Genomic DNA, 21,993 nt, shown 5'->3' on the forward strand with positions numbered 1-21,993 from the left:
CAAGAACTCAGATTAAGGCTAGAATTTATTGGGCAAGATTCAAGAAACAAAACAGCCCCTTATTCTACACATATGCGCACGTACCACCACCCATGGTGTTCGAAATTGGGGCTGAATTTTAGAATGGTTTGAGACGTCATTAAAATATAGAAAAATACCTTTAAAAACATTTAAAATCCCCTAAATTACATATCTAGAAATTTAGGTTTTTAATGGACAATATTAATTAATAAATTGAAGAGAAAAGAGAACTTACACAAGCTAGTTGAGAGAAACAACAATGGCACTTTCTAGGCGATGTTTGGGATCAATCTTGGAGTTCAAAATTTCTGATTTGGGGCTGATTTAATTGAGGAAAAATTTCAGAAATATATTAAAGGATATGGTGCACAATTTTTATTCAAAAAGAAGAAGAAGAAGATGGTAAAAGGGGAGGTGTAGGCAACGACAACAATGGAGGAAAAAAAGGGAAAATAAAAAAAGTAAAGATAAAGAGAGGGAGAGGGGGTTAGGGACTGCTAAGGTAGAAGAAAAAGGGATTCAAAGGCTGAGTATTTTGATAAAAAAATGTATTTATACCTAGGTTTACTAGGCTTGGATGGCAATACATAAAAAAAACAAAGGAATTTGCAAAAATTAATTTATTTTGTAAGAGTTGAGACTTGAACTTGGGACCTCCAACTAACTTTCATGCTTTCACATTAAATAACTAACCATTGGCTCAATTCCCTATGTTTTGTATATTTCTAAATTTTATGGAGCTAAATTTGGGATATTACAGTCGAGGAATCTTGTATTCCCGTTTTAAGAGACTGCTATCAAGCATGAGAGGTTTGGAAACATATTATTCCCTGTTGTTTTTTAACTCAATTTTTTCTTACTTCTTGTAGGATTGGGTGTTGGCAAACTTAAGGAATGTTTTTAGCTTAGAATATCTTTCTTTGGTATTATCTGCTGGAAGCTTTGAAAACAAAGGAATCTTATGATTTTCCAAGGGATCCATGACGTTTCTGCCAATATTACACAGTCCTCATGGTGTTGGGTGGATTATATTAAGTCGAGGTCTAGTAAGCCTAGTGGATCTACCACTTATTGGTTCTTTCAAAATAAATGTTGATGGTGCTCGCAATTCTTCTTCAGGCCTTGCATTTTTGACAGTAGTTGCACTGGATTAGTACGGTAGGTGGCTATGGGGGATTGGAAGAAAAATTGGAAGATGTATTGTTGAACAAGTTGAACTTTGGGCTATCTATGATGACCTTCATCTTGCATGAGATTTCAAGTGGAAGGAGGTTATTCTTGAGACTGATTGTGCTTAGGCTATTAAAGGGATTCATGGGGGCTTTAAAGGACAAGCGAATAGAGATTTGATATTACGAATCCAAGAATTGTGCAAACGTGATTACAAGTGGTTGTTAAGCAGATTCCAAGAGAATCAAATTTTGTTCCCAACATTCTGGCTGGTCTAATGAAAGAAATTCCACTAGGGCCTCGTGTTTTTCATTTTTCCCTACTAAAGTTGCTGATTAGATCCAATTAGATAATCATTCCATACTATACACTTCTAATGTTTTCTCTGTTTGATTGTAATTGACTCTCATTTTATTACCAAAAAAAATGACTACTTATTCTAAATTAAAATTTGTTATTAGTCATTTAGGAGTCGAGTATAGGGCATGGAATGGCTTTAGTTCGTAGAATTTAATCTTTACTTAATCGATAGTGGAATGTGCTGCTGCAACATAATCTTCGTGAGGAAAATTCTACAGCTGATATGTTGGTTAGATTGGTGAATGGTTAATTCTTATAATTTAATTTGATATTTTTAGGTCTTTACTTTTTAGAATTTAAAATTTCAATTCTAACCAATTAGTAATTGTCAAATTCGTTAAGTTAAATTATGCTATTTCTAAAAATTTTCACGCGACAAACATATTATTAGTTATTACATGTGTAATGCCATATCATTTTGTTATTTCCACATAATACACCCAAAAATCCCACTATACTATAGTTAATGAATTTAATAGTTACCGTTTGAGTTAGGATTGGATACTCGGAAAGCATAGGGATTAAAAATGATCAAATTAAAGAACATGGACTAAATCTACAACTTATGAGACCAATAGTAGAATTTGATCTAATGGATTTAACTGTTCCGTTTATTCAAAACTAAAATTGACTAATTTGAAAGGTACAAAGACTAAAATTAATCAAATTAGCGTACAATAATTAAATTCACAACTTATAAATAGTACAAAATTTGACCCTTTTAAATAACATATAACCTAATTTAATATTGACATTGAATCAAAAGTTTGTGTCAATATGCTCTACAAAATGCAAAAAGAAAAAAAAATACTCTTTCTCAATAAAAACGTCTAGGTCGACCTTTTAGGAGTAATTTTTTTAAAATTTTAACTTCAATTATTTTAAATATTCTAAATAATTAAATTTTATCACAAATATATTTAAAAACTATTTTATTGAAAATTTTATAATAATATATTTTTAAAGTTTTTATTTATGATAAATTTTAAAAAATAAGATGTTAGAGAATGACTGAAAGTCAAAATTTGAAAAATTTAATAGTTTAAATAGAGTATAATATTATATCCCAAATTTTTTGATTAGACATGTGACACTATCCCGACAACATATATAATGAATTGGTGAATAAGTTGGAAAACGAGTTAGATAAAAGATTCTTATGAAAGAAAAGCTAATTTTTGAGATGGAAATTGATGGAAAGAATCTTAGAGATGAGAATGTGATGAAAAGACCAAATCATAAAATTTCAAAAGTTTGAGGGCTAAAGTGAAATTTTGACAAAAATATGAAAAGTGAGTTAATAATGATTAATAGGAATAAGGATAAGCTAAATCATGTATTGGTAAGATGAGAATTTCGTTTGGGACCAAACTGGAGAGATTTAATAACATACGAACTAAATTGCAAATTTATCAATTTCAAGGAAAAAAGGATAAAAGTATAATTCTTAGTATCCAATAATGTATGTTGGGCATAAATGGCACGTTTGGTTCATTGGAATGGAATATGGCTATAATGGAATAACCATTCTGGAATTGAATAAGCATAATGGTTGGATGAAATGAATGAGGATTGTAATAGTATTCATGCCTTTGGTTGAGAGGAATAGATATGTAACAGAAAAAAAAATACTCAAATGAAAAATATACCTTTAACATTTTAATGTATTTTCCACATCAATTTAATATTAAAGAATAATATTTTCTGTCACACTGATAATATTTAAATATAAAATATTTTATAATAAATTATATTAAAATATTTTATTTTATATTTTCTAAAATTTGGAAACAATATTTTATATTAAATTACATTAAATATATTTTTATTTTTTATATTAAATTATATTTAACATATTTGATATTAAAGTGACTCCATCCTAATATAGAAATCTTAAACCCGATTTCCTTCGTGACTAGAAAAAGGACTTTCCACTGAAAATAAGCTTTCATAAAATAACTAGATCAGTATCGGTAAGAAATATGTGCTATCGCGACTTCAGTCCAGTCCAAAAATAAACAAATTTTATTTCCAAATTACCTTTCTTCTGCTATAACAGAAAGCACAGGCAACCAAGAAGTCATAAATAGAAAGACAGGGTTATGTTTATGAGCAGAACTGGTAGGCTTTCTTGATAGCCCTGTACATATTCGAAAAGGTGAGTTGCAAAATAACCTACATCTAAAATTGTTTTTCAAAACCCTTCACTCGAATTCAAGAAAAGAAAAGAATTTAACAACATAAAGCTAAGAAATGGTTGCCAAAACATTTGAAGCTAAGAGGAAGATTTTTGGTGATTGCTCCAACCTCTAAAGCTTTATCAATCCCTATGTTAGCAGTTGAATTTCCTTCCAAGCTGTTAAGATCAACATCTGTGGCATCATGAACAATAGATTGAGTAGGCACTTCTGGGGTGTACTAGATCTTACTGCTGCCTTGAGAAGGAGATTTCTAGTGGGATAAATCTGGTCTCAAGCTTGAAAGTGATGCCAAAATAGTAGCCCTAGTAACCACTGACAAATCTCCTAAGCTCTCTAAACCTTTAACAGCAACCTCAATCATGAGCTGCTGAAATATCTAGATAAAGTGAACTTATAACAAAACAAGCATAGAAGCAAATAACGTCACCACTATAGTAACTGAGTAACTTAAAGCACTATAATAGCATTCAAACCCAAGAAAAGGATGCATAAGCATGATTCCCCAGCAAACCAAAAACCATCTCATCACCTGAGTTCTACACACAACTGATGTTTTTCTTCACCATTATCCCATTTATTTGCACTGACCCCTTGCTCCCATTACTTTCTAAAATGGCTACTCCACTTCCTTCTTGCAGATCATGTTGACAAATAATGAGTACTCATACTGCAATTATATATTAAGGAGTTTATCTAAAAAAAAGAATATAAAAACAATGGCTTCCCAAACAAAACATTGAAAAAAGAGGAAGAAATCAAGCAAAACCCTAAATCCAAAGAGCTAAAGCATCCAGAGAGAGATAGAATCCAGGATCACATGAGTCAAGTGTCAAATTCCTCGTTGTAGAAGCATTCTTAATTTTGTAACAATCCAAGAAAAAAAACATATTAAATGTAAAATAGAAGTGATACCTTAGTGTGTTTTATCTTGCAAAGAGTTGTACTAATGGTCTGATCCTTTAATTGGAAATTGCAGTGTTTACTCAATCCAATTGTAAAATTTAATGTGCAAATAGGAACATTAGGATTTTGTAGTTCACAAAAATGCTAAACTCATTACAAATATTATTAGAATTTTGATTTAAGTCAAAACTCAGAAAAACTGCCACTAGTTAATAAATTTAAAATTTACCAAACACGAAATGCTTAAATATACAAAGAAGATTATGATCGAAAACATAATATAAGAGAGAGTGTTTTATTTGTCAACTATCAATTAAACAAAGACTAACTGCTACAGAAGATATTTTTCTTCAAGAAATGTTTGAACTTACCAGCGCCGACTGTAATAAAAGCATGGACGAAGGTGTAGAAGTCTCAGGATTTGGATTTTGTTTCTGGCCAATAATATATGTAGAGAATGAAATCCTTCCCTTGTGTAACACCCCTAACCCGTATCCATAGCCAGATTAGGGTTACTAGGCATTACCGAACAATACACAGCTTAGGAGAGTCATTCATTACTATTCAGGTTTAAGATGATATAAACTCAATCATACGAATCATATGTACATCTCATTAATGGCATTCAAATAATCAAATTATAACATAGCTTAATACATTAAAACATTCAAACATATATCGAATTTATGCTAATATAAATATACATCTATTTCATTTGACGATTATCAAATGTATCATTTTCTTAACACTGCACGTGCGCATGTTATAAAATAAACAAACTATTTCACACCAAACAATGACCAAACACATTTGAAACTCTAATATTATTATCTTATGGCAGAACATAAATTTAATGCTTCATATATATTGCGTATTTTATCCTATCAATATGAACCATTATATGGACACAAAATACAAACCATAGTACACCCTTTTTCGCATGCTAATTTTATTTAAACCGTTACAAGTCTAATCTAAATAATCAACCACAAATGATCATGCCTTTGGTATATACACCTATTTTACTTAATACTAGCCGAATATAAACATCAATTTAACACTTTTAACTAACCAACTAAACTAACTAAAACATATCTAATCATAACCATTACTTATCATTTGAATTCATACCAAATCATTCAAGCAAAACATTCATATAACATATTCATTATTTGCCTTCATCTTTCATACCTAATTATTAGCCAACCAAAAACATTACTTAACCTATATTTTTCACATATAACCATCACATTAAAACATCATAAAATTACTACTCAAATAGTCATAATTTCAATCATCAAATATATTCACATGAATCATACCATTCCATCACATAATATATATGCTATAAAACACACCTCTAAAATAAACTAGCATCATATCCGAATATACATTATGCTATTTATTAACCTTTTTGCTAAATCACATAACAAAACATCTCAAATATATATACTCAGTATTAAGCTTACTAACTTGAACCAATTTATATTACAAATCATACCTTCCAAATAAGCTAATATTAAGCCACAACCGAAATATATATATCCATCAACCATGTTTACTTCGTATAAACCAAATCATAACATCAACAAATGCAAACCACACCAATGTGAAGCTTACCATAGTGAACAATCAAAAGCCAAACATATCATTGCTTTAAACCGTAAGCATATATCAAGCACACCACACATATATGACATGCATATTACTTAACTAATATATATTACATAACAAGCATCCATTATTTACTTCATTGCCGAAACATATGACCAAGTACCACAACATATATATACCATGAGATTACTTTCCATATAAGCTTAAACCATGACCGAATTTACATAACCATTAGCATTATATTCAAGCCATTTTCGCATGGCTAAATATATACATACTTCAAGATCAAACATATTATCTAGCCTATACATTCCATAAGTTCAAAGTTCAAACTTATAAAATACCCCAAAAAACGATCGATAGTGTGACGGATTTCCTTGACGATCCCCGAGCTCGTAACTAGCTTCCAAAATCTATAAAACAACGAACGTACAAACACAGTAAACTTGGATAGCTTAGTAAGTCATAAGTAAATAAACCAACAATTGAACATTAGCATTATAATTTCAACTTGGCCGAATATAAACTATCTCATGTACACATAAATCACCCTTTTAACATGAATAATTATATCATCATCTCAAATATTATACTTACCTTATTTTCATGAACACTTAACTTCACACGTACCTGAACTATTTAGCTCGATTTCACATTCAATCTTAACTCAACATTGCCCGCTAAACCATTTGGAATCAATAAGGATACTCGGATAGCTTGAAAAGCTCGTACAATGCCAACGTCCTAGACGAGGTCTTACATGTAATCAAATATCGATACCACTGTCCCAGACAGGGTCTTACACGTAAATCTCAAATCGATGCCAATGTCCCAGACGTGGTCTTACACGAAATCACATATCGAAATCTTATGTCATGACATATGTATTCTAACTATTCCTAAGGTTCGAACGGGGCTTTCGGACGTCGTATTTTGATCGATTCAAGCTCGTAACAAATCATTCCATGCTAAATTCAATTCGGCAATGTAATTATACATACATACAATTCAATTTGACTATGTACAAAATAAATACATACAATTTAACATCCTTTATTCACTTACAATCTTACCTCGGACGAAGACGAACGGACCGGGACGACTATTCGACAACTTTTGATTTCCTCCGATCCAAATTCGATTTCTTCTTTTCTTGATCTAAATTAATACAAATTTGACTTGTTTAGTCATATATTTATTCAAATTCATCCAGACGAGGTCTTACATGTAATCAAATATCGATACCACTGTCCCAGACAGGGTCTTACACGTAAATCTCAAATCGATGCCAACGTCCCAGACGTGGTCTTACACGAAATCACATATCGGAATCTTATGTCATGACATATGTATTCTAACTATTCCTAAGGTTCGAACGGGGCTTTCGGACGTCGTATTTTGATCGATTCAAGCTCGTAACAAATCATTCCATGCTAAATTCAATTCGGCAATGTAATTATACATACATACAATTCAATTTGACTATGTACAAAATAAATACATACAATTTAACATCCTTTATTCACTTACAATCTTACCTCGGACGAAGACGAACGGACCGGGACGACTATTCGACAACTTTTGATTTCCTCCGATCCAAATTCGATTTCTTCTTTTCTTGATCTAAATTAATACAAATTTGACTTGTTTAGTCATATATTTATTCAAATTCATCCAAAAACACAAAAACGGGAAAATTGCAATTTACCCCTAACATTTCACATTTCTCACAATTTAGTCCCTATTTCACAAAACACAAAATATTCAAAATTTCACCACACCCAAGCTTGGCCGAATTTCACTAGGGCCCCTAGCAGCCCATTTCTTTCATTTATTTTGCATTTTGACCCTTAAATTTTTGAAACTTACAATTTAATCCTAAATAGGCATTTTTACTAAAAATCACTTAATTAAACTTGACAATCTAAAAACATATATTTATTTTTCATCATCAAACAACAAAAATCACAAGCTATCATCAATGGCAAATCACAAAATCCACAACCAATTCAAAAATTCAAGCATGGGTTAGCTAGTATTCAAAGCAACAATCTCAAAAATGTAAAAATTATCAAAAATCGAGCAAAACACATACCTAATTCAAGCTTCCAAAGTGCCGAACCTAGCTTGTTCTTTTCTTTCTTTTTTTCTTTTGAAGTTTCAGCCAAAGATAAACAAATTCATGGCCATTTTGTGTTTTATTTTATTTAATTACATTTTATTATACATTTACCATATTAACCTTAATGAAATCACTTTAATAATTAGCTAACCATGTCCATAAAAGTCCACTCTTAATTTCAGTGGTATAATATCAACATAAGGACCCCACATTAGGAAAGCCATAGTAATATAGCACTTTAACAAATAGCTAGCCACTTTTGCATTTTACGCGATTAAGTTCTTTTATAAAATCGAGCACACAAATGATAAAATTTTCACACGAATTTTTTTCACATATATTAACATGCTGTAGACACCAAAAATAATATTAAAATATTTTTTGACTCGGATTTGTGGTCTCAAAATACTGTTTGACTAGGGTCTAAACCGGGTTGTTACAACTCTCCATCCCTTAGGAATTTTCGTCCCCGAAAATCTTACCGTTGAACAGATTTAGATATTGTTGTCTTATAGCATCTTCGGGCTCCCACGTAGCCTATTCAACACCGTGTCGATGCCACATTACTTTTACTAACATAATTTTCTTATTTCGTAATTCTTTAATCTCGTGAGCTAAGATACGAATTGATTTTTCTTCATAAGTCATATCAGACTGAATTTCTATCTCTGACAAAGAAATTACAATCGAGGGATCAGATCAATATCGTCGAAGCATTGATACGTGAAATACATTATGAGTATTTTCTAACTCAGGTGGCAACAACAATTTGTAAGCAACCGGCCCGATATGCTCAATAATCTCATACAGCCCAATGAATCTCGAACTCAATTTGCCTTTACAACCAAATCGGAGTATTTTCTTCCACGGAGATACTTTCAAAAACACTTTATCCCCGATCTGAAACTCAATATCTTTCCGTTTCAAGTCTGCATACGATTTCTGACGATCTGATGCTGCTTTCAGACTATCACGAATCACTTTTACTTTCTATTCGGTCTCTTTAATCAAATCAATCCCGTGAGTCTTATTCTTGCTGAGCTCGGTCCAATACAAAGGTGTTCGGTATTTGCGATCGTACAAAGCTTCTTAAGGTGCCATTTTTATACTCGACTGAAAACTATTATATACGTAAATTCAATCAAAGGCAAATATCGTTCCCACGTACCTTCAAACTCTTGAATGCAACATCTCAACATATCCTTGAGTATCCGAATAATCCCATCGGATTGACCATCCGTCTGTGGGTGAAAAACATTACTAAAGTGTAGTTTCGTACTTAATGCATCTTGCAGTTTCTTCCAAAATCGTTATGTGAATCTCGAATCTCTATCCGAAACAATAGAGATAGGTACACCGTGCAATTTCACAACCTGAGAAATGTACAATTCAGCAAGCTTATCAAGCGAATAATCTGTGCGTACTGGAATGAAATGAGCCGATTAAGTCAATCTGTCAACAACAACCTAGATTGCATCTTTCCTACTTGGTGACAAAGGCAAACTCGATACAAAATCCATCGTGATTCTGTCTTATTTCCATTTAAGAATCATAATCGACTGTAGTAACCCAGATGGTACAGCTTTAACTTGCTAACAGATTAGACATTTCGAAACAAATTCTGAGATATTCCATTTCATACCAGGCCACCAATAAAGCCGTTTCAGATCGTTGTACATTTTTATACTTCCTGGGTGAACAGATAACCGACTACTGTAAGCTTCATTTAAAATCATCTGAATTAACTCTGCATTTCTCGGGCATAAATTCGGTCTCTGAACCTCAAACAATCCTCAACATCAATTTGAAACTATAAATCCGTATTCACATCACATTAAGTTTGTTTGGCTAACAATTCATTATCAACATTTCGAGCTTCGCAAATCTACTGTATAAATAATGGTTTCGCTTTCAACTCAGCTACAATTGAACCGTCATCGGATAGGGTCAACTGAGTATTCATCGTACGTAGGGCAAACAGAGATTTTTGACTCAAAGCATCAACAACAACATTGGCTTTCCCCAGATGGTAGTCAATCACTAGCTCGTAATTTTTTAGCAACTGTAACCATCTTCGCTGTCGTACATTCAAATCTTTCTGAGTCATCAAATATTTTAAGCTAGTGGCGCCAAATCTTCAATGCAAATGCAATAGCTGCCAATTTCAGATCGTGTGTTGGATAGTTCTTTTCTTTTGACTTTAACTTTCTCAAGGCATAAGCTATGACTTTGCCTTCCTGCATTAAAACACAACCCAAACCATTCAAAGACGCATCACTATATATTACAAATTCCTTACCCGACTCTGGCTGAACTAGCAATGGAGCTTCTTTTAACAAAGATTTTAACTGATCAAAACTTTTCTAGCCACTTGAACTTAACATCTTTCTGAAGTAGTCTCATCATTGGGGTTGCAATCATAGAAAAACCTTTTACAGACCGTTTGTAATAACCGGCAAGTCCCAGAAAACTTCAGACTTCAGAAACATTTCTCGGAGGCTTCCAATTTAATATTGCCAAAATCTTGCTAGGATCAACCCGAATACCCGATGGTGATACAACATGTCCTAGAAAACTGACTTCTCGTAACCAAAACTCACATTTACTGAACTTCGCATATAACTGCTTATCACGCAAAGTCTGTAGTACTAATATTAGATGTTCGGCATACTCAGATTCATCACGGGAATAAATCAGGATATCATCTATGAACACAACCACAAATCGATCCAAATACTATTTGAAGATTCGATTCATTAGATCTATAAAAGCAGCATGTGCATTTGTTAGTCCGAAAGGCATAACCAGAAACTCATTGTGTCCGTACCTCGTTTAAAAAGTAGTTTTCGGCACATCGGAGTCTTTTACCCATAATTGATAATAACCGATCTCAAATCAATCTTTGAAAACACTGTAGCCCCTTTCAACTGATCGAACAAATCGTCAATTCGTGGTAAAGGATACTTATTCTTTATATTCACCTTATTGAGCTGTCGGTAGTCAGTGCACATTCTCATGGTTCTATCGTTCTTTTTCACAAACAAAACCAGTGCACCCCAGGGAGAAAAACTCGGTCGTGCAAAGCCTCTATCTGTCAATTCTTGCAACTGAGCTTTTAATTATTTTAATTCGGCCGGTGCCATTTTGTACGGAACTATTGAAGTCGGAGTTGTCCTCGGCACTAACTCAATACCAAAAAGAATGCTTCAAGAATCAAGAATCAAAATCACTCAAACGACACTTGTAAATTCAAGAATCAAGAAGAAGTGAAAGAACACATCTAAAACTCAAATGCAAATACAAATTAACTGAAATTAAACTCAAATAACAATATATATGCCAATCATAAATAGCTTAAAACAAGAACAAACTATCAACTATAGGTACTGCCACGATGAAAGCAGCTGAAGAAGTCTTGCCCTTCTCGACGTTCACGTCATTGTTGATCGGAGCCTCTTTGTTCCTACAATTGCTGAGATGCATGGTAGGAGACGTGCGCATTTTTTTGGAAAGATCCACCTCCGACATTGGTTTCTCCACATTTTCCACCACAAACAAATCTGCCACATGCAAAATCCAAAAACAGAGAGTCTTCTGATGCGTTTTATACAAAACCCAATAAGATCACTTACAATTGTTACCAAAATGAGGAGCGAAGGTAGGAGGAGATTTTCGTGTTAAAAAAAAGAGCTATTACGAGAGGCATTGAATAGGCAATTTAGAGCGGAATCCTCTGAATGGGTATGCAACATTCACACATAATAGAGCCCGTATGAAATAACTGATTCGACAGTGAAATTTCAACCAAACAAATGCAACACTTTTTGACCTAATTAGTACTTGAATTTGTATTCTATCATTGATGCTTTTACACTGACACCATTAGTTTGTGTTGACATGACACTAATTGTCAATCCGATGATGCCACATAGTAGCCTCTCTATATGCCACGTGAGAAATATAATTAAAAAAATCTTTAAATTAATAAAAAGATATAAATTTTTTCACAACAAAAATGAAATTGGACAAAAAATTGTCCAAATACATTTTTATCTGGACATTGATTTATCCAAATTCATTCTAGATATATTTTTTAACAAGTCTATATACTTTAATTTTTTTATTATAAAATATTAGGTTATTTGTATTATCATTTTAAAATTAAAAAAGTATATAAAAATTTAGTATATATAAATTAATAAAAAATATAAAAAAATTTTAACATAAAAAATTAACTTAGATAGATAGTTGTCTAGATTCATTTTAGATGGGTTTCTTTAGTTCTTTTATATATTTTTATAAGTTTATAAAATTTTAGTTCTTTTATACATTTATATATTTATAATTTTTCAAATTTTTATATATATTTCAAAATATTATAAGTTTTTTAATATATTTCTACTTGTGTATGTTTTATAAAAGTTTATAAATTTATATATTTTTCAAAATATTAATAAACTAAAAGCTAATATTTTATTAAAAAAATTATCGGTGTCGACATTTGTGAATTTTAATGTTTTTCGGGATTGTTCAGTGGAAATGAAGAGCGAATAAAATCTGAGTTTTTCTGATAGGGACATACTGAACAGCAGCCCCCCACTTAGTATGATGTTTAAAACTAGAGTCGTCATTACTGGTTGATCAAGTCTAAAGCTTGGGCGTGTCTGACCCGTAAACCATAAAAAGGCCACAACTACATATGAGAATGAAGCCATATTAATGAAAATATTAAACCATACTATTTTGTTGTAGCTTTTGAAACCATAGTGTTAAAACTGACATTTTTGGAATATTGTCAATTGTAATTTCCGAAGCAATAGATTAATTTCATCTGTCACCTTCTATTTAAGCTGTCAAGCTTTACTGTGGAAATTAAAATTAGTTGACTAGAGTGTTTAAGGGTTAGGAAAATTAAAACATTACTGTCAGACAATATTATATTAATGGCAACTTTAACAACATTGCCTTCATAGTTGATTTCAATTCTTAATAAATATTCTGACAACTGAAATATCAATGAGTGTTCTTTTAGTGCTTTTGTTTCTCAGTCTAGCAACCGTTAACATTAATGAAGGTTGCATTGAAAGTGAGAGGCAAGCCCTTCTCATGTTCAAACATGATGTCACAGATGGTGCAAACCGATTGAGCTCTTGGTCTCTTCATCATGGTCATGGAGATTGCTGTCAGTGGGATGGGGTTGTCTGTGACAATGTGACGTCCCATGTGCTTGAGCTCCATCTTGCAAATTCTCGACCTCTTTTGGATGATTATGGCAGTGATGCTAAAAATGAAGCCACAGAGAGGTCTAAGCTAAGAGGTAAGATAAACCCTTCTTTGCTTAAGTTGACACATTTGAGTTATTTGAATTTAAGCCAGAATGGGTTTGGAGGTATCCCCATCCCCGACTTCATAGGTTCTATTGAGAGTTTGAGACACCTTAACCTCTCCAAAGCTGGATTCGCAAGCTTGGTCCCTAATCAACTTAGAAATCTCTCGAGTTTGGAGTACCTTAATCTTAGAGCAGATATTGAAGATAATCTCTATGTTACCGATCTCCAATGGTTGTCTGGTCTTTCCTTGATAAAACACCTTGATTTGAGTGATGTCGAGCTTGCACAGGCTTCCAATTGGTTGCAAGTACTGAACGCACTTCCTTTCTTGAAAAATTTATATTTGTCATGTTGTCAGCTTCCACAAGTTCCTCCACCTATACATCTTAAACTATCATCTCTTGCAATTGTTGACCTTTCTGCAAATGATATTGAGAAAGTTTGGGAGGATCCATATTTCATGGCCTTGTAAATATGACTTCCTGTTGAAGTCAGCCCCCATGCAGCAGCCAATGTGGCCATGCAAGGTGGCCATGCAGGGAACGTGCTTCAACAGCAAACCGAAACTGCATTGTTTCATTTGGTTACTCAAATGAAAATTTTGTATTTTAGTTTGTTTTGAACTTAGTTGGTAGCTGCATTTTGATGTAATTAGGTGCTAAATGACAAGTTTAGGTAGTTGGTTATGTGTTCAAACAAGTTTACCAAGTTACTAGGCAGTTTAGTGGTGTTAGGTATGTTATTAGGTGGTAACTTGTTTGTTTTGCTGTTGTTATCTCATATATTTATTGGCATTATGCCTTGTGAAGTAGTTAATGAAAATTTAGCTCATTTTCATTCAAATTTATCTATTTCTTTTCTGCTTTCCATTGCAAAATTCTTTTTTTTCTTTCTTTCTTCTTCGATAGTTTCTTCAGCAAGGCTCGACACTTGCTGTCCAAGCAAAGCAAAAATAAGCTTGCTGCTGCCTCTTGCACCAACAATTGGTATCTAGAGCCCTTGTCTTAGTGGACCTGTTGCTTCAAACCAAGGAACCTGATGGCTTCTTCAGGATTTTCACCAGCAGCCCCACCAGTCTTTAATGGAGAAGGCTTTCACATATGGCTGGTAAAGATGAAGACTTACCTGCAGGCCTTTGATCTGTGGGAAGTTGTCAACACATATGCTGAGCCAGCACCACTGAGGGCCAATCCCGCAGTAGCTTAGATCAGGCAACATGCTGATGAGAGGACCAAAAGCAGAAAGCCATGTCCTGCATTCAGAACTGTGTGTCAGATGTCATCTTTACCAGAATTATGGCCTGTGAGACTCCAAAATAGGCCTGGGACAAACTTAAGGATGAGTTTCAAGGCACTGAGAGGACAAGGCAACAACAGCTGTTGAATTTGAGAAGGGATTTCGACAATCTGAAGATGAATGAAGAAGAAACAGTAAAGCAGTATGCAGATAGAATCATGGCAGTGGTTAACAGTATAAGGCTCCTTGGTGAGCACTTTGATGAGGCAAGAATAGTGGAGAAAGTCCTCTCCACTTTGCCTGAGAGATATGAGGCCAAGATATCCTCCCTAGAGGACTCAAGAGACCTAGCTAGCATCTCTTTGACCGAGCTAATTAACACTTTTTATGCTCAGGAACAAAGAAGAGCTAGCAGAGCTGAAGATCACCAGGAAGGTGCATTTCATGCCAAAGCCAGAGAAGCCTCGAGCATCAATGCTCAAAGAGGCAAAAAGCCTTGGAAAAGCAGGCCTAAGCCTGATGCTGCAAGGAGCAATGACCAGCCCTGCAGACATTGCAAGAGGCCAGGTCATCCAGAAGACAGATGCTGGTTCAGGCCAGATGCAGTATGTCAACACTACAAGAAGAAAGGCCATGTTGAAATGGTTTGCAAAAACAAAACCAAGCTGAGGCAGAGTCAATTTCAATAACCAAAGGTTGAAGCTTGAGTAGCTGAGGACAGTAGTGACCAAGAAGAGCAGGTCTTTGTTGTTTCTTGCTTAGCTGCTGAGAAGAAATGTTCAAAAGGCTGGTTATTGGACAGTGGCTGCACTAACCACATGTCACCAGATGCCTCCTTGTTTAAAACCTTGGATAGAAGTTGCAAAACCAAGGTCAAGGTTGGAAATGGTCAGTTCATAAGGGCTGAAGGAAGAGGAGAGGTGCTGATATGTACTCCTACAGGCAACAAGATCATTCCAAATGTGCTATTGGTGCCTGAGATTGATAGGAACCTTTTCAGCATAGCTCAATTGCTCGAGAAAGGCTGCTTTATTGTGTTCAAGGAAAAACAGTGCCACATTGCTGATCCAAGTGGATCAAGCCTTATGACAGTCACAATGACTGACAAATACTTTGAGGTTCATTGGCCAAATGACTCAAAGTTAGCATACACAGCCTCTGTTGATGATTCTAAGCTTTGGCATCAAAGGCTCGGGCATGCCAACTTCAGATCAATGGCTCGAATGGCCAAAAAAGGCTTGGTAAAGAACTTCACCAGCTCAATGGAGCATGATGATGTGTGTGAAGTATGCCAAATGGGAAAACAGGTAAGACTGCCATTTCCTACAAACTCAGCATGGAGAGCCACTGAAAGACTGCAGCTGGTGCACTCTGATGTATGTGGACCTATGAGAACTGAATCACTCAGCAAAAACAGGTATTTCATTCTCTTCATTGATGATTTTACAAGGTTTTGCTGGATTTTCTTTCTGAAACACAAGTTTGAGGTAGCTCAAGTGTTTGTGAAGTTTAAAATAGCTGTTGAGACAGAAACAGGTTGCAAGCTGAATTCGATAAGGTCAGACAATGGCACTAAGTACACTTCAGCTCAGTTTCAAGCTATTTGCAATGATGCTGACATCAAACACCAGCTTACAAATGTCTACACACCTCAGCAAAATGGGGTAGCTGAAAGAAAGAACAGAAGTCTGATAGATATGGCCAGATGTCTCCTGTTTAAGAAGAAACTACCCAAGACCATGTAGGCTGAGGCAGTAAACACTGCTGTCTACCTTCAGAATAGGCTTCCTACCAAAGCTCTTGCATCCAAGACACCTTTCGAGGCTTGGTTTGGATTCAAGCCTTCCTTGGCACATCTGAAGGTGTTTGGTTGTCTGTGCTATGCACAAATACCAGCAGCAAAGAGGGATAAGCTATCTGAAAGGGCTCAACCAGGTGTCCTAGTAGGTTATAGCTCAGTCAAGAAGGGCTACAGGGTTCTGGATCCATTGACAAGCAAAGTCCAGGTGAGCAGAGATGTCATTTTTTATGAAAAAGCTTGCTGGAATTGGGAAAAGAGTGAACTAGAAGCTGCTTTAGAAGACCTGGTGCCTGATCGAGCTGAACTCGAGCAGCTTGGTCCTGAGATGGATGTTGATGATATGCCTGTGAGAGCCACAAGGCCCCTATATGAGATTTATGAAAGGGCACAGGTTGCTATGGCTGAACCTACTTGTTTTGAAGAGGCTGAGGCAAATGAGGGTTGGAAACAGGCTATGGTTGATGAAATCAACATGATTGAGAAGAACCAAACATGAGAGTTGGTTGAAAAGCCAACTAACAGAAAGACCATTGGTGTAAAATGGGTCTATCGAATGAAGCATAATGCAGATGGAAGTTTAAACAAGCTGAAAGCCAGGCTAGTTGTGAAGGGTTTCAGTCAGAGATATGGTCTGGACTATATGGAAACATTTGCTCCAATAGCCAGACTCGATATAATCAGATTGCTGGTTGCTGTAGCTGCTCAGAACCAGTGGACAATCCACCAAATGGATGTCAAGTCTGCATTCCTCAATGGATTCTTGAAAGAGTAGATATACATCGAGCAACCTCCAGGATTCATAATGCCTGGTAAGGAACATTTGGTGTATAGGCTAAGAAAGGCCTTGTATGGCCTAAAACAGGCCCCTCAAGCCTGGTATGCTCGGATTGACTCATACCTGGTCAGTTTGGGATTTGAAAGGAGTGCTAGTGAGCCAACACTCTATGTTAAAAGAAATCGAGCTGAAACACAGCTCATTGTCTCACTCTATGTTGATGATCTTCTAGTGACTAGAGGAGACAAGTTCATGTTAGCTGATTTCAAAACAAAAATGAAGGAAATGTTTGAGATGTCAGACCTGGGATTATGACATATTTCCTAGGAATGGAAGTAAATCAAGCAGAAGGAGGAATCTTCTTGAGACAAAAATCATTTACCTTTGAAAGTTCTAGCCAAATTCTCAATGGAGAATTGTAAACCAACCAGCATACCTATGGTTGTTGGCATGAAGCCATCGAGCCAAGAAGACCATGAATCTATCTGTGAAACTGATTACAGAAGCCTTGTTGGTTGTTTGTTGTATCTGACAGCAACAATACCTGATATTCTGTTTGCTGTGAGCATGCTATCAAGATTCATGCATTGCTGCAACCAACAGCATTACAAAGCTGGAAAACGGGTGCTGAGATGTATCAAAGGCACCTTGAGCCATGGAATACATTTCAGTAGGGCTGAAGAATTGAAACTAATTGGCTACACTGACAGCGATTGGGCTGGTTCAAAAAATGACATGAAGAGCACCTCTGGTTATTCTTTTACACTTGGCTCAGCTATGATTTGTTAGAGCTCAAGAAAACAAACAATGTTGGATCAGTCGACAGCTGAAGCTGAGTATGTAGCAACTGCCAATGCTGTTAATCAAGCTATGTGGCTGAAAAAAATTTTGAGCGATTTGAACCTACAGCAGAATGAAGCAACTGTGATACATTGTGACAACAAGTCAGCAGTTGCTATTGCTAAAAATCCTGTCTTCCATGGCAGGACGAAACATTTCAACATTAAACTGCATGTGATAAGAGAAATGGAACAAGCTCGAAAGATCGAGCTGATTCATTACAGCTCAGAAAATCAAATTGCCGATATCTTCACAAAATCACTTGGTACATCGAGATTTCTAAACCTAAGGAAGCAACTAAGAGTCTGCTGCATAGAAGCTGAGGAGGAGTGTTGGAGTCAGCCCCCATGCAGCAGCCAAGGTGGCCATGCAAGGTGGCCATGCAGGGAACGTGCTTCAACAGCAAATCGAAACTACATTGTTTCATTTGGTTACTCAAATGAACATTTTATATTTTAGTTTGTTTTGAACTTAGTTGGTAGCTGCATTTTGATGTAATTAGGTGCTGAATGACAAGTTTAGGTAGTTGGTTATGTGTTCAAACAAGTTTACCAAGTTACTAGGCAATTTAGTGGTGTTAGGTATGTTATTAGGTGGTAACTTGTTTGTTTTACTGTTGTTATCTCATATATGTATTGGCATTATGCCTTGTGAAGTAGTTAATGAAAATTCAGCTCATTTTCATTCAAATTTATCTATTTCTTTTCTGCTTTCCATTGCAAAATTCTTTTTTTTTCTTTCTTTCTTCTTCACTAGTTTCTTCAGCAAGGTTCGACACTTGCTGTCCAAGCAAAGCAAAAACAAGCTTGCTGCTGCCTCTTACACCAACACTTCCCTTAAACACCTTGATCTTTCTAATAACATTTTTAATTCGTCGATACCTGAGTCGTTGTATAGTCTTGATTCTCTCCAGTTTCTCAATCTTGGCTCTAACAAATTTCGAGTTAAACTTTCAAGTGCCATAGGAAACATGACTTCTGCCATTAACCTTGACCTCTTAGATAATGAACTTGAAGGACCGATTCCAATAACAATGGGAAATCTTTGTAACCTAAAGTCAATCATTTTCTCAGACCTTAACTTGAATCAAGATGTATCAACCATTTTAGCAGTTTTGTCTAGATGTGTCTCTAATCAATTAGATAAATTGGATTTAAGTGGGTGTCATCTGTCTGGTCAGTTAACCAATCAACTTAGGAACTTCAAAAGTTTGAAGGAACTACATTTGTCTGGAAACTCTGTCTCTGGTCCCATTCCAATCTCCATTGGAGAGCTTTCTTCCTTGAGAGTCTTAGAACTTGATCAGAATCAATTGAAAGGGCAGCTTCCCAATTCCATTGAAAAACTTACAAATTTGGAAATCCTTGATATTTCTACTAATTTGTTGGAGGGTGTTGTTTCGAAAACTCACATCGGCAATCTTTCGAAATTGAAAGTTTTTCAGGCTTCTAAGAACTCTTTTGTTTTAAGAGTCAGTCCTGATTGGATTCCTCCTTTCAAAATTGAACTCCTAGGATTAAGGTCTTGGAATGTAGGTTCAATGTTTCATTTGTGGCTTCATTCACAAAAACATCTAAGGTATCTAGATATCTCTGGCTCAAGGATTTTTGATAGCCTTCCTGGTTGGTTATGGAATTTCTCCTCCTCATTCCAATATTTGAATCTCTCACACAACCAAATCCATGGGCAGATTCCTGATATACCTTGGGCAATGTCGGTTGATTCAGTGATTGACCTTAGTTTTAATCTTTTGAGTGGCCCTTTAGCTCAAATTTCTCCCAATGTGTTTTTTTATAGACATGTCAAATAATAATTTCTCAGGATCTCTTTCACCTCTTTTATGTTATAAGTTGAAGGAGACCATGGGAACAGTAATTCTTAATCTTGGTGGAAATGTTCTATCTGGGGGGATTCCAGATTGTTGGCTGAATTGGCAGAATTTACAGGTCATAAAATTAAGTAACAACAGACTTAATGGAAGCATTCTAAGCTCAATGAGAACTCTACAGTCCATTGTATCATTGCATCTTCAAAAAAACCACCTGTCTGGAGAAATTCCATTGTCATTGAACAACTGCACAGATTTAATCATACTTGATGCTGGTGAGAATGAATTGCATGGGAGCATCTCTCGATGGATAGGCGATAGCCTTCGAAAGCTGGTAGTCTTGAGCCTTCGTTCGAACAAGTTTTCTGGGTACATACCGGATAAGCTCTGTACTATTGGTTCTCTCCAAGTCTTGGACCTTGTCGATAACAATCTCATTGGAAGTATACCAAGACGTGTAAGTAAGTTTCAAGCAATGGCAAAGTTTAATGGCTCGATGGGAACTGCTATATCTTATGTGATTGGTGCAGGCACTTTTGTTGCAACAATTGTGATGAAAGGTCAAATGCTAGAGTTTGGAACAAACCTTAACTTGGTGAGAAGCATGGATTTGTCTAACAACAAATTATCAGGAGAGATCCCCGTGGAAGTAACAAGCTTATTCGAATTGCAGACATTGAATTTGTCCCATAATCTTTTGTCTGGAACAATTCCTGACAGAATTGGTGAGTTGAGATCACTGGAATCTGTTGACTTCTCTGTAAACAAGTTGTCTGGTTCAATACCTGAAAGCATGTCGTATCTGACATTTTTGAGCCACTTGAACTTGTCTTTCAACAATTTGTCCGGAGTAATCCCTTCGAGCACTCAATTACAAAGCTTCGATTCATCGTGTTACGAAGGCAATCAACTCTGTGGATTGCCACTTCCAAAGCAGCATTCTGCAAATGTTGCAATCCACAATGGAGGTGGCGGAAATGACTATGGATTTGAAATGGAATGGTTCTATTTCGGGATGTTATATGAATTTGGTATGGGCTTTTGGAGCGTGTTTGCCCCTGTGGTGATTAATAGGCGATGAAGCTCCGTATATACATTTTCCAGTTTTAGTAATGTGGAAAATCATTAACCCTGTAAGTGCATTTCTCTACACATTATATATGTATCTTACAAAAAAAAAACCATATTCTCACTGTCTTAATGCCAATATTTTCTCTTGTTTTTTAAAATTTTAGGTGAGGGGAAGTCTGAACGAGGATTGCCAGACAACGATTAGAAAACAGAGAAGATATCTGAAGTGTTCTCAGCGATTAGTTAGATTTAAATAGGGTGATTCATATATTATTATTATTTAAATATATTTTGTATATGAAAGCTTAAATTAATATAATCATTTAAAAATACAACTGTTTAATCTATTAAGTTAATATACGAATTTCAATATTATTAAAATTCTAAAATAATAACTTAATTTGTTATAGTCAAACTAAAATATATCAACATAGAGTTGGCATTAATTAAAATTTGGTACATAAATTTTAAGTTATTGTATAAGTAAAACTTTAATTTTAATTTAATTATACACATTTATATTAGAGTTTATAAAATGATGTTATATTAATAATTGTGTTAATAATTTAAAAGAATTAGATCAAATTAAAATTTTATATATAAAATTACACAAAATCAAAATTTATATATTAAATTATATATTAAATTAAAATTTATGTATAAATTTAATACTTTTATCTCCAAATAAATTATATGCATTTTCTAAAAGTTGATATGCAAT

At 34.8% G+C, this 21,993-nt stretch overlaps 1 protein-coding gene across 1 annotated transcript; it reads left to right on the top strand.

Annotated features, from left to right (window-relative positions):
• Positions 1–20,235: 20,235 nt before the first annotated feature.
• On the top strand, positions 20,236–21,282 carry LOC121222082 (receptor-like protein EIX2). The gene has a single exon (XM_041101979.1). The coding sequence runs from the start codon at positions 20,236–20,238 to the stop codon at positions 21,280–21,282; it is 1,047 nt and encodes a 348-aa protein (XP_040957913.1).
• The last annotated feature ends 711 nt before the right edge of the window (positions 21,283–21,993 follow it).

The sequence above is a fragment of the Gossypium hirsutum genome, chromosome D10, assembly GCF_007990345.1.
Source record: "Gossypium hirsutum isolate 1008001.06 chromosome D10, Gossypium_hirsutum_v2.1, whole genome shotgun sequence".
Taxonomy (NCBI): Eukaryota; Viridiplantae; Streptophyta; class Magnoliopsida; order Malvales; family Malvaceae; genus Gossypium; species Gossypium hirsutum.